Below are 14,165 nucleotides of genomic sequence, written 5' to 3'. Positions count from 1 at the left end.
GTAGAACTTAATTCTACTTTCGGCAACTGCTCTTGCAACTTTGTCGCAACAATTTTGACTGTTGCAGGGTATATTACACTGTGAAATGTTTCGTGCAACTTGTCCCGCCTCAATGTAGCCAAAACATTGCAAGACAAGTTGCAAGAAACATTTCACAGTGTAACAGCGCCTTTAAGTTCAACGGTCATGTTACGGCAGATACGTTTGCTGTCTTCAGTGTAATGAAAGATAGTGTGCTGTGGTGTAAATAATAAAGGATTTGCAATGGTAATATGAAAAGTTATACGTTTGACTTGCGCGTTGCGTGTTGGCTGTGTGTAGTGTTTTCTCGGTATTAAAAGAATTGCGAACTTTTATCTGCCGAAACATACCTGATCAACGTTGGGGGGTCCTGTTCTTTACAACGGATGTCTTCACTGTTATTATCCAAAACATTGAAATAAGTGATATGATAATCATAAATTAATGATATCAATACTAATTTTTACTCTTTTATATTTTAAAGTTAAGGTCAATCACAAAATTCAAAATCCCCTTCACGGTGTCCTCCCGCGCTCTTTTTACCACTTTCCTCCCCAGTGAGATGCAGTGGTCTTTCGGCCGACCACCTAAAAGGGGCCTGGACACTAGAGAAGGCTCACAATTACAAGATGGCGGACGAAGAGAGTCTGCTCAGCTTTCAGGAATGGCATGGAATATTTAAGAAATCATTGGGAAAACAATCCAGAAATTGTTACAGAGCATTTATGAAAGATATAGCATTCATTTTTCTAGGCCTCAAACCGTCGCTTTTGTTTGACTATGCGATCGTTGATTCGGAAAATGCTCTTAGATTAATAAGGAGTTTTAATGCGAAAGGTTTGATTTACCGTTCTTTAGACGTCGTTCAAGTCGGTGAGGATATTTTCTTTACTCGTTTGAAACCCTTGATCAGTTCCCTGAGGAAAGCAGTTGATTGTGAAGAGTTTACCTTGATCAACGTGTCTGGGAAATTGAAAGAGCCACTTGTCTTGGACGACGAAATATCAAACCGTGTAATACAACAGTTTCGGATTATTGTGGCAACCTTAGAGCAGAAGCTGAATGATTCAGCTTTACAGTCACTGCAAGAGGATAACTTATGGACAAATCGGCTCGTGGATCTTCGTGTTTTATTTACGAAAGAGCAGTGGTGCATTCCAAGTGTGTTTGGCTTTCTTCTTGGTTACCCCGTAATCTACTGGTGCGAAAAAGCTAGCGAGGACAATAACCTGAGTTTGGTCCCTCTTAATCGCTACAAGTTAACTTTCAAAGCTTCGAGCCTGTTGTCTTCTCGAATACCACGTTACTGCCGCACAATTGCTGAACGTAGCTGTGGGAGACCCCAAAGCTGTGAACACACGTTGTTTTCATTCACAGCTCCAGTGGCACTTGAATCGAGCTACCAGTCAAAAGTCAGTGATTGGATAAAGAGGATCTTTTCTATGGGTGAAACACTTGGTGAAACACAGCATTTCACTTTTGAGAAAACAACTGTGACTCACGAGCAAGTTTCTTTGTAATAGCCCGGAATGAATTGAAGTGAAATTACTTGTCAACTTAATCGTTCTGTCACTAAACAGACTTAATAATCATCACCACCTTGTTTTTGGTAGTTTGCACGGATTTGAAAGCACTTGAAAATCCCTTGTGCATTTTTGTGCATTGTTATTGATGTGCCAACAAAGAGGTTACCGGCAGTTAAGACAGTCCTTTCATTTGTGCCGCATTTGGCAAATTTGAATGTCAAAGAAATTTGATACCATTGTCTGTAAATAGTGAACATTGCCATTACAATTTAAAATGTACCGTTTCAAAGTGCGCTAAGATCGTCCTGGAATGCCGTCCCCTGTTAAACAGTTGTTTTATCTCCTAGTTATAGGAAACCTCCGCTTTTACTGAAGAATAAGTTTAAACCGAAGGATATAATGTTTCCAAACAAATTTGTTCGAGATTTGTTTTTTAAAAAAAGAGAGTTTATACATATATCAGGAAAACTGATTTTTAAAATTTCGTGGGCGCCGACATCTTGAATAATTGTGACTTGTTACGGTGGCCCTGTTGTTCTTGCACAAAGAGCTTTTGTGCAATAACAATACCTGCTTAGAGGGTCCCCAGTAGGGTTTTCGGGATGCGGGATTTGGCCTTTTTGGAGCTCGGGATTCGGGATTCTAAAGAAATATGGGAGCGGGATTTGGGATTGCATTTATGGACGGGATGCGGAATTTAACGTTATTGCGAAGCGGGATCCGGGAAATCGTCACTTTGAAGCTCCGAGATCCTGGATTTCTGACGGTGAGATACTTAAAATAAACTCAACTTTCGCTTTCGGAAACGACGAAAATGACCGGATTAGCTGAGCATTCTCCACCACGCTAACACGTGCCTTTTGCGATCCCTATCATTGTGGCGTGCTCTTTGTCTTGAACTTTGGCTGTAATAAGATCCAGGCCTCATTACCTTTGCTACTTGTAACCACATCCACATCACGTTTTTTTACAAAAAGTGTCTCGTTTATGCTGTAGCGCATAGGCCAAAATTATACTCTGGTTTTTTTAAATGTCGGACAGCACCGACATCGCTGTTCGCGACGTACATGATATTACTGGTTGTGTGGCTCATTTTTATGAGAAGGGAAAGAGCGGAAATAGAAAAGAAGTACACATGAAAGAAGAAAAAACAAAATTAGTACAGAGAGATAATGCAGTTCATTGAACAAGCAAATAAACACCATCCCACAATTTCAGATACAGAAACGACATTTCTGGATACAAACACTGGCATTTACAAAGGCGAAAGGTTCAAGAGCAATTCAGTCCCTGATGTGGCACTCACTTCAAACCTACTGAAACATTTCAACACAGGCACTTCTCGTGCAACCCACCAGGAGTCCAAAAAGGTTTCTTCAAAGGCGAACCTCTGCGGACACTTCTCAGAACAAAATCTTCCAAAAAAATATTTGAAGAGCTCATCCAAAATTTTGAATCACGCCTACGTGGAAGAGGTTATCCTAAAAACCTTGTTCAAAGGACCCTTTCAGAAGCGCAATTTAAAACAGGAAACTGGCACTCCTTAAAAAAACCACAGAAAAGCAAACGAATCTTGCCTTTCGTTACACAGTACCACCCAGCAGCGACCAACTTGAAACAAATCCTCGTGAAAGAATGGCTTTTAATAGAGCGACAACCATTGTTTCAAAGAAATCTACAAAAACCCGCCCCTCATATCTTACAAAAAGAGGGCGGTCAATCAGATACATACACGTGACAGCCAAATTACAACTGAAAGGCTAAAACACGCGCCAGGGAGTCGTGCAGGCCTGTCCTCCCGGTACACTTACAACCGAGTTTAACAAAGTGGAACATACGAAGAGATTCAATTACTACTAATAATGGGTAACCAAGCATCATTTGGGTTCAAAACTGTGATTGCAATTGGATCTTGAAGGTTGGTGGAAAAAAGTAACAAGGTGTATTCTTAATCAACTGTTGTTGTAATTGACGACAAGGTTTGGACATCATGCTGTGACGTCATTACCGGTATCAGGATTAGCCGATAAAAACGTTCGGGATTTAGGGATGATGGGAAAATTTTGGTCGGGATGGCGGTATTGAAGAACCCTATTGGGGACCCTCCGCTTACTCCATCACAAGGTCCCTTCTACTTTAAAACTTAATGAAACCCCTGTTATTTCCTATGATTAAGGTCGTGTTCTATGGGGATCAACCGTTTTTTGCTGGTTGGGTTTTTTCGCGTTCTATTAGGAAAAAGCCGTTTTCGGTTGGTTTGGTTGATCAACTTTTTCAACCGGCATCAAAATAGGTTGAAACGGTTGAAAAAGCATTGGCAGCAACCGCTGTCGTTTGCGTGGGTCGTTTAAAGTCGGCCGCGGGTTCCTGTCGTGTTGCTTTCGGGACTCAACTTGTAATAAACGCTGAAAAGTCTGGTAATAACTATTCCCAGGAGTTTCAACCGAAAACGGTTGGAAAAGTACTGGGAAACCTCAACCGCTTCAACCGAAACCGGTTGCGGTTGAAACGGTTGATCCCAATAGAACACGACCTTAAAGTTATTTTTTGTTGAAGTAGAGGTTTCCTTTAAAAGTTCTTTTAGTTATTCAAATGATGTGTCAACCAATGAGATAAAAGAACTCTTTGAACCAGCACCAAATAAGGCCTACCTTGGCGTTTCTGCAGCTGCAGATTGCCTGCCTTCACTGTAGCAGAAGTCCAGTGCTCGAAATTAGCGGTCGTTCCAGACAACCAGAAAGTTTACCGGGCGACTAGATATTGGGAAAAAGAAAAGGTTGGTTGCCCGAAGAAAAGACAACGGAAAAACCAGCCACAAATAGAGAATAAATTACCTAAACTTGTCGGTTTTCTATTGCCAATGTCCGATAGTAGTGTCAAAGTTAACAAAAATGAAATTGCCGCAGTTTAGCATTTTCCAGTGTTCTGAATATCTGTGGCTTTAATTTACAAAAAAATTGTCAGATTGGAAAATTCAATGTCACAAATTTAACATGTGGTTGGCGATGGATTTTGAAAATGCGACAAAAAAAAAACTCCAGACTTCCCCAGGCACACACTTAGAACTATGGGATACTCAAGCTCCAACGCCATGTGATTGCATCTCGACACGCGTGCATTTAATCGTAGGGGGGAAGGGGGTTCCTAAAGGACAACCAAACATTTATCGAGGCAATGGGTTTAGTCACTCTGCTTTTGAGACAGGGACAACGTGGAATTTTTTTTAATTTCGAGCACTTTAAGTCTTTGTAATGAAGCTGGTGGTAAGCTCACCATACAGTATGTCCTTGGGGATTCGCCCAACCAACATGCTTATGTGGCCATGCCAGCGTTTTTGCGTGAGCAAGGCAAACATAATTGGTACTCCCACCTGTGGCGAAACGGTCTTGTTCGGGACATGAGCCATTGGCCCTGCTGATTCATCTATGAAGGGTGGAACGTCGAGTTCTTCCCTGACGGGCAGGCAGCTGGTATTCTCAACTGCTGTGTGACTGTAAGTAAAGCTATTGGTAATGCTCACGGCTCCGAGCAGACAGGACGTCCACTTCTCAACACATCCAGATATCGCTTCCAAAAATGTGCAAGTGCTTTCTGACTCCATCACGGAGGCCCTCAAAAACTGGCCCACAAAGCAGTGCCGAGGCGAGGTGGAACCACATTCGTGACACCCCGCTGCGCCCTGGGGATTTATCAGAGCATCCAACTTTCTGATGACTGTGGTAACATCCACGCCATGTATGCATGACCAATCAAGATTGCACACTTGACGTATGCATCCGGCAACATCATAACAAATGGAGGCCAGCAGATGGAGAGGTGGATTTGTTTGGGCTGAAGGCGCACCTTACTGTGGCCGGTGTTACAGGCAAGTGACCAGGATGCAGTTCACCGAGGATCTTCCAGTGACGACGTATTCTGGGGGTGACACCAGGATACTCTGTGGTGCAGATTGGTGAAGAAGAACCTGTTGGTTATGCAGAGGTTGCGGTGGGAGCACAACTCTAGAAGCCTCCGTCCCTTCTCGCTCATCTTGTCGATACCAAACTGGCCGATGCTACGGGGCCAGGAATCGTGATCACCTTCCACTTTAGCCTGCGCAGCTGGCGGTTCTTTTCGGAGCGCGAGAGATCAAGCCTTCTCTTGATTCGAGATCTCTATCTTTCCACAACAACAGAACAGGTGCTCTGCATCGCTCTTTACCATGGTTTAACGGAAATTTCAAAATTCTCCAACAACAAATGTTAAATTTTTTTAGACACCAACGGCAACTTTTTAAGGAACGTTAACGCAAATGCTTAACGAGAGGAGTGCCATGATCTTTCCTCTTAGCGACCACAAGGACTCGGACACCTCGCTGATCACTGTACCGGTGAATGGCATTATGAATGAAACGTGCTTTGGACAAATGATAGGAAACAGTCATTGAGTCATTCTGTAGAATATTTACTATTTTGAATTTTAATTATATATGTACATTGTTTAGTCGTCTTTCATTGAAATATCACATGGTAATACAAACACGAGTGCGAGACGTTTCATGCTGATTTTGCCGCACGGTAATAAGCCAAGAACTGACTAGACGCCTGGTGGGACATTTTTGCTCATGACTCTTCGGACAGCATTCGAGTGAATCGACCATTTCATTGTTTGCTTCTTTCAAAGCGAGACCAAGAATGAAATGTTTCGGGTTAATACCGATAGTTTAATTACGAATGAGAACTAAGTTTTGTAACTGAGAAAGCGCCTTGGTTCTCGCTTTGAAAGAAAGGCGGGAGTAACTGGCAGACTACCCTGCCATTTTGAAGCTGCACCTCCGAAGAGTCTGGATATTCGGATACGCAGTCGAACTTCGAAAATGGCCCAATGTACCCGAAGCGATCGGCCAACTGCTTTTTCTACTCTACCGCTGGAGATTACTCCTCTAAGCCCAGAATAAAAAAATTCACGGATCTTGGTAGTCAGCGCACTCCTTCCATAAAAGACGCATCGAGGCTCCGAAGAAGAGTTCGGATAAAAGTCATTTCTTTTCTCGTGTTCTCGAAGATCTCTTTCGGATCATCCGACGGACAACGAAGACAGTTCGGCGCCCAAACCATCGATAAGTTATTAACGTCCATCTTGGTTACGGAACACATATTGGGAAGGGAAAATATCTGTTCAGAAGAGTAAAAGAGAAAGAAATACTCAAACAAGTACAAAAACACGATAACATTTTCTAAGCCAAGTCTGCCATTTTAGGATTACTTTGAGTTAAAGTGAGCAGTCTGGCCAGCGCTGATTTGGGGCCCCATGCCAAGATGTGTAGTACGGTTTGACATCCCGAACGATTCGACAATATGTGTTTCCACGCATACCACATTGGGAGCGATTTTGTTTTGGTTTGCACTTATGAGAATTCAGACTTGTAAACTTACTCAGTGTAGTGTTTACGCTTTATCTATTACAGCGGTTATCAGTAGTGGACGACCTATGCCAGACAAGAGCGGCGACTCAACGCATTCCACCTCCGCTGTCAAAGTGGGGGTTTCAAAGGCGGAAGCGAACGCTAGAGTCCAGGCTACATACAAGAGAGCGGCGAGGAAAGAACGCGCAGACTCTGCGCGTGTTTCCACAAGGCTCGTCTGCGCCACCTGCAACAGAGACTGCCACTCCAGGATCGGGCTACACAGTCATACAAGATCCTGCCCAACTCCCCAGCGCTAAACATCGCCTCCTCGAGACGAGGATGCCACTATACTTTACTATATACTATCAGTCACACGCGCCCTTCAACGACATTTTTTCATATTTCGAAAGTAAAATTTAGGTGGACGTCGATCAAATGTTTCCATGACCAGTTCTCTTGGCGGCAGTTGAATTCGTCATGGAAACATTTCATTGACGTCCACCTAAATTTTACATTCGAAATAATTATGAAAAAATGTCGTTGAGTGTGACTGATAACCGCTGAAACAATTTTCTTTCTTCGCTGATTTGAAACGAATGAACGAAGATTTTCTCGCCGGTCTCGAAGTTTGAAGCATGTGCTGACTTCCCGTACAAAAACAAGGAGGCAACTACGATAAGCCATGGTAATATTCACCACCTCTTTTGGATTCCCCTTACTTCAAAAAAATGGCAAACAGACTCGCACTTATGGGGTAGAGATCAAACAGAGTGGCTTTCAGTTGAGTATCATTAGTGACTTCGAGTTATCTCTGAGGGATTTTCAGGCCTGCGCACAGCGTCAACTACGTCTTTGATCTGCGTTGCCTGCAGAGGGCCAAACCGGGGCCAAGACAGTTCCTTTCGCTGTGGTTAATTCTAAGGTAATCAACTGAACACCGCCCTATGACCAATATTTCTTTAAGTAGGGATAGATAGAGCGCTTTTCAAATGAGTGTCGTAAAACCAAAACTAAAGTAATTACTTTGGCCAATCAAAAAGGACGGAGACAACCCAGTAAACCAATCAAAACAAGAAGTAATTACACGCAGCTGACACGAAGCGCGGGAAAATGTGCATGCTCGAAACACGATTGGTTTTAGTTGCACTTGTGATTGGATGAAAAAGTGGCGCGGGAACTTTGAACCCATCACTGACTGAAGTAATGAAAAACCAAAGTAATTCGCTAATTACTTTCGATACTCAATTGAAAGCAGCTATATTCTTACCTGAAGAAACCTAATGAGATAAGAAAGTACAAGTTTATTGACTTCTGGAAGAGACATTGCAAGAGCAACAGCAACGGTGGGGTCATCACAGTTGTTTACACATTCTTCAGTAGGAAAGTGTTAAGGACATAAAAAATGAAATCGAGTTCACCTAAGGAGATCGCGCCCTTCTCTTGGAAGAAACTAAAAGCGCTGCCACACTCCGCAATTTTTCTTGCACCTTGTGTCGCAATTTTGTCGTGACGCAAGTTCTTGAGTTGCGGAAAAATTTCCTCGACAGTTGTTACACTGGACAACGTTTAATGCAACTTGCCTTGATTTCGATGATCACTTGAGTCAAAGAAACACTTTCATTGGTTGATACCAAAAAGTATTATCATACAAGTGTCAAGACAGAAGTTGCACTACGCAGTGCTTGAATACTCGTTCAGAGAAGCGTTGCGGAAAGTCAGTGGAACTCGATGCTACCTTCCACAACGGTTTGTCCAACTTGTCTCGAAATGGTTTGGGCTGCTGCAACGTGTCAGTGTTAGGCAATATTGGGCAATATATTGGGCAACGACAGAAGCTCATCAAGGGGAGCCTCTATCTCCATCCCCTCCCCCACTTAGCCTAGGACTAGGAGTCAACCCTTCCTTTCCCGAGTGGATCTATTTATAGAACACCTCCCTTGGGAGATTCAACAGGCCCACTGTTGCAAAAGCCAATCAAAACAGAACTATCTCAGCGTCAAGGGAAATATGATACTCTTCGCGGGAAACAACCTGGGTGCCCTGTTCATCCCCTTGATAAATTCCTTGCGATGATAGATGCAACAACTCTCGCAATGGCGTAGCGAGCCTAGGTGCACGAAATATTGCACAGCGCAACAGCGGCTTAAAAAGAACATACATTTTACCCTGTCCTCACTTTAAGCTAAACAAGGCTTTCTTCAAAATCGTAGTCGAAATATGAAGTCAACTCAAGTCTACAGCAAGAATACAAGACGAATGGACGTTAATGAAGACGGGTAAAGATTTAGATTGATACAAACTTTCATCACCGGCGGGCAGGATAACATTCACAACATTTGTACCCGGAGAAACCCGCACGCAATGAACGCCGCCTCCAAATATGCGGCGCCAATTTCTTTATACAATAGAAATCAACGATGAATACATTAATTTTTCAAAGGATATTAAAACTGTTCCGGTATAAGAGGTTCGTGAAGTTCCCTGAACCAAAGTTTGAGAAGAGAGGCGGGTACATGCGGGTCACTGATATCCGTCGGTATCTCCCATCTGTCGAGTTTGAGTTTTTGAGAGTTAACCTCGTCAATATCGCCTGGAACCCTGGAATTAAAACAACAGGAAACGGTTCAAATACAGATCAAACTAATAGTGCAAAATGCACTATGACTTTAACGTGCACGAAACACCATCCAGTGTAGGATATAAATTACGATACCCTTCCTGATTCTGTTTGCGGGGAACAGTGTTGGCTCAGTGGCGAGAGCACTCGCCTCCCACCGTTGTGGTCCGGCTTCGATTCCCTGACTCGACCGACGGCGCCGGCCATACGTAGGTTGGGTATCATGTCGCTTCTCTTACCTTCCACGAGAGGTTTTTTCGCCGGTTAGTTCAGTTTTCCCCTATTACCAAAAACCAATAATTTGTTTGATCTGTTTTGGGTTTCATGTGATTTTATTTGATTCATAGTTCCCCTCTCCCCCAATTTGGTAGAGCCATCCTCAGATAGATAAGAATGTGTCTTCAGTAAAGTGATGTTGACGATGAAGACGATGATAAGCACCTGGGATATTTCAAGATACATTTCTTATAAAAGGTGGGATTTGTTGCTCTCATCTGAACCTTACCTGAATATACCTTCCGTTGAAGCGCCTTGGTGATGCAGTACCGCTTCAGCCAGAGTAGGTAAAATCCAGGGTAGCTGAAGTGAGGGAAAACGCTTGGCCTGTTCCTCCATGATGTCGTCCAGTGTTGCGCCGAACATGGACGGGTTAAAAACAGAGGACTGGGAACAAGAAATAACAAACGATCAGAATGGAGCAGAGTGTAGCGGGATCTCTTTCTCTGTCACTTCCTTTCTCAACTCCAGGAAAGAAAAATCGCTTTTTTTCGTCCAAGAACCAGAGTGAGACACTGGGCACCCGATCTACTCAGTGGAAACTTTAGTGAATCCTTAACCGGAGTCCCAGTAGGGTTGTGGAATTTGTCCTTCACTGACAATCCCTAGTTATAGACAGGGTTCATTTACAGAGAGACACCAGAATTGGAAGAGGGCAACTTCAACTTCGATAAGAACAACGTCTTTCAATCACCTTGGTGACTAAGGGTTTCTATTTTATCCGATTTGCCCTTCTTTCCCTTCCTCCGCCACCTCCCCCCCCCCCCCCAAATTGTGTTATTGTCCTACAAAAAATGGGTTTTGAAAAAACATTCAAACGGTCCACCTTTTACAACTAGAAAACCTGAATCACCACCCGCGCCATCCTCTTCCCCCCCCCCCCCTGCCAAAAAAAAAAATTGCTTTCAAACTCTCCAGGGATTCCTTGAGAAATAAAATTTCAGGAGAACAGAGTGACGCTGTAATTCACTCCCATACTTTAGCCTGTTGAATATCATCCACACTTGGTTTCCTCAGACCTCTCTTGGCGCCTGTTCGACCGATTCGCTTGAGTCTCCAAGAGCAATGCCGAGCATACTGAGTTACGGGAATCTGAAACGTAAATAAATCCATTGTTAGGTTAGAATCCGATCAGTAGCTCTAGCCACATAGAGTCGAAATCGCACGTTAATTGATTCCGCCGTATTGTGACTCGCCTTAAAATGAATAAACGTTTAAAAAGAACGAATTCAATAAAATGATCTCAATAATACGAGGTCGTCCCCGCAATTTGAAGACTGTCCACAATTCAGCTCCAGCATGAGATTCACCAGAATCACAACCAAAAAGTAATACGCCAATTCCTGAGGCTAAAGGAGACACCTTATGACGTGTACGTAAAGTACCATGAATCTCATTGTGCATTTGTTTTGGAGGTGAATGGCCGGTGGCGGAAAAAACCTCTGTCCAGCTGTCCTGTTAGCCAGCAAGCGACCACGAAGAGTTTAACACAGTGAATTCGCAAAATAAAACTTTTTATCTTGTTCCTAACCTCTTTCCAGTCAGCATCTTCTAGGTGTTTGTTAATATATCCTTCTAAATACGTGTGGAATTTGGTTGACGGAGGAAAGAGCGCCAGACAGATCGCCATCAGCTCCCAGCCACGCCGTAAACTTTCCCTACAAACAGAACAATAACAAATGCAACACGCTACCAGTACGTTGGTCAAGATGATTAAAGGTCCATGATCTCCTGTAAGATCCTACGACTTCTTTTCAATATAATTATTTTTGTTCATTGGGTGTTTTTTGCTTTGTGGGTTTGTTGCTCAACCCTTTCAGTCGCGAGTTTAAGAAGGAGAATAACGTGCTAATTAAAGCACTACAATAGACCATATTCGTATTCTCACAGTTGCATTGGAAAAGAGCATGCATGAAGGAGAGGCTAACTCGGCGGAATTTTTTCAGATGCAAATTGTTTCTCCCGCATCAACCTTCTTCGCATGTTCGTTCCAGCCTACCGTGAGAATACGAATAAGGTCTATGGGGCGTTTTCACTCACGTGACCAGCAGCCATATTGGATTACTGAAACAAAAAAAAGTATTTGCATAAAAATAGGGTTCAATTCCCGGAGGCTTAGTTTGGTTCACCATCATGGCCGCCATTTCTTTGTTTTGGAACACCAACATGGCCACCGTGACGTCATGTGAAAACGCTCTATGGACGGTGACGGTAGAGATACCTAAACTAAAGAAAATGGCGGAGAAGCATAGCGACATTGCAGCCATATGGCGATAAAGCTGTCCACTGTGTGGAGTTCTTGAGTAAGGAATGCAACGAGCTTCATCAGTTTTAGGTTGAAAGCATGGCAAAAAAACAAACATACCAAACATGCGACTCTAAGGGCAAGGTTGCGGTTTCTCTTCCCAAATTTAATAGTATAGCTTTGAGTACAACGTAATATTTCTAAGAGTGCCCGAGAGGTTTCCAGACGAATCCACAGCTTCAACAAATAACTGTTGAAACCTTTTTCTTGGAAACTCATTGGAGCAAATGTACCGGCCGGGTTTAACTGAACAAGTAACAATTCATGCGCAGGCAGATTTGTCAGGCGCTTGGTCAAATGAAAAGTGTAACAAGTCATCATAATGATAAATTCAAAGTTAACCCGATCGCTGTCGGACCACCCGAGGATGCTTCATTGAGCACAGTTAAGATCTTTGATCATTTGTCGCCCCGAATGCAAACAGTCTTACTTAAAGGGGAAGACCTTTAAAGACTGAACGGCATGCACCTCCTGTTCTGTTAGTTAAAGGGATTATTCGTTTCTTCAAGAAAATGTCTTGTCTCCTGCTTACGGGTAGCCTACACTACCGATTTCCTTTAAAGTTTTTATGTTACAATAGCTTGGTGAATACCCAGTTTAATTCCGTAGTCCGAATTCCGAAGTCCACATTCCGTGACCCAACGATATGGTTAGTAAGTGTGATCGCATAATAGTTTTTCACATTTAAAACTGTTGTTAACGGCATTGCTTCCAATCAAAGCCAGGAAGCGGATACTTCACAAGTTTCTACGATGGTATTTCGAAATATTTAATACTATTTCTTAACAATACCACGAGAACATTAGCCCGGTGTCGGGTAACATGTGTTACCGAGTCATACCGGATATTGCAAGCTAAACAAGAACACAAAAAAGTCGTTTCCGGTCACACACAATTCTTTAAAAAGCATTTTTCCCCCTAGTTTATCAGTTAGCCTTTTGTGGTCTAGTGGTCATCACAAGCGCCTCTGAATGAGGAGAATCTGAACTCTCTACCGTGAGCAGTCTCACGAGCAAAGAAATCTTACGCATGCGCAAGAAAACCGAAAAAAAAAATGGAAATCAGAGTCGAATCCTTCGAACAAAGTAATAATCAACAGTATCAACAGTAGTGCCGCAAACAAAGCATTCAAGACGACGACTGAAGTAGAAAGCATTCTTGGTCACAAAGAAAGCACCCAAGAAAGCTTTGCTTTACAATTGGCTGATTTGATACACCGCGCCGGTTATGACTGGCCAAAGCAATTTCTCTTTTTTCATCCTTTCAGCCGCTATTTCAGATCACTTACGGCCTAAAGTTGTCCGTTGTCTGTTTACAAAGCTGCAAATAAATCTCGTCTCTTAGCACAGGGGTATTCCAGCCCTTGGTTGTAAGTTCGAGTGCGAGCTTTTCTGGAGTCTTTGCCTTGACTGCCCGATCACCCATGTACCCGAGAATAACCTTAAACGTGTCGATGGCGTCTTTCTTGAGCTGCCTGTCCTGGATTAGAATCAGCGGCTTTTTGATTGGAACCTGTATATAATAAGGATTGAAAAGTGAGAGAACTGAGTGATCCTCGCACTTAGTTAGCTGGACAATTTTAGCAATTGTCGCCTCCAAGACATATGAAAAATTCCGTTGGAGCCACCTGAATTCTTCAAGTGTCTATAGAGCGAGTTTCAATCGAGTGTCGTAAAACCAAAGCCAAAGTAATTACTTTGGCCAATCACAGGGACGGACACATTCCAGTAAACCAATCAAAACTCGAAGTATTACAAGAAGCTAGCCGACACAAAGCGCGGGGAAATGTGCACGCGCGAGCCACAATTGGTTTTGGTTTAACTTCTGATTGGTTGAAAAAGTGGCGCGAGAACTTTGAACCAATCACTTAGTGAAGTAATGCAAAACAAAAGCAATTCGCTAATTACTTTCGACACTCAATTGAAAACCGCTCTAAAACAGCGACAATTGCTAATCGTCTATAACCCGCACTTCAAATATACATTCATTTCAAGCTTCATTCAAGGCTTGAAAACTCAATCTTTTTCTTTTCCG

General features: G+C 42.9%; 2 protein-coding genes across 3 annotated transcripts in view; one reads left to right on the top strand and one right to left on the bottom strand.

Annotated features, from left to right (window-relative positions):
- The first annotated feature begins 646 nt into the window (after positions 1-646).
- On the top strand, positions 647-2,023 carry LOC137979146 (UPF0739 protein C1orf74 homolog). The gene has a single exon (XM_068826346.1). The coding sequence runs from the start codon at positions 651-653 to the stop codon at positions 1,539-1,541; it is 891 nt and encodes a 296-aa protein (XP_068682447.1). The 5' UTR covers positions 647-650; the 3' UTR covers positions 1,542-2,023.
- Positions 2,024-5,975: 3,952 nt separating this feature from the next.
- LOC138001481 (rho GTPase-activating protein 39-like) overlaps positions 5,976-14,165 on the bottom strand; it is a 29,466-nt gene continuing 21,276 nt past the window's right edge. For both annotated transcript variants that reach the window (XM_068848100.1, XM_068848105.1), the window contains exons 9-15: positions 13,420-13,643; positions 11,358-11,484; positions 10,805-10,918; positions 10,056-10,213; positions 9,379-9,531; positions 8,201-8,309; positions 5,976-6,700 (exon numbers count right to left, since the gene is read on the bottom strand). In XM_068848100.1, coding sequence (XP_068704201.1) covers positions 6,506-6,700; positions 8,201-8,309; positions 9,379-9,531; positions 10,056-10,213; positions 10,805-10,918; positions 11,358-11,484; positions 13,420-13,643 — 1,080 coding nt within the window. In that variant the 3' untranslated portion in view covers positions 5,976-6,505. The remainder of the gene's footprint in view (positions 6,701-8,200; positions 8,310-9,378; positions 9,532-10,055; positions 10,214-10,804; positions 10,919-11,357; positions 11,485-13,419; positions 13,644-14,165) is intronic.

The sequence above is a fragment of the Montipora foliosa genome, chromosome 1, assembly GCF_036669935.1.
Source record: "Montipora foliosa isolate CH-2021 chromosome 1, ASM3666993v2, whole genome shotgun sequence".
Classification (NCBI taxonomy): domain Eukaryota; kingdom Metazoa; phylum Cnidaria; class Anthozoa; order Scleractinia; family Acroporidae; genus Montipora; species Montipora foliosa.
This window is presented reverse-complemented; position numbering and strand designations above follow the sequence as displayed.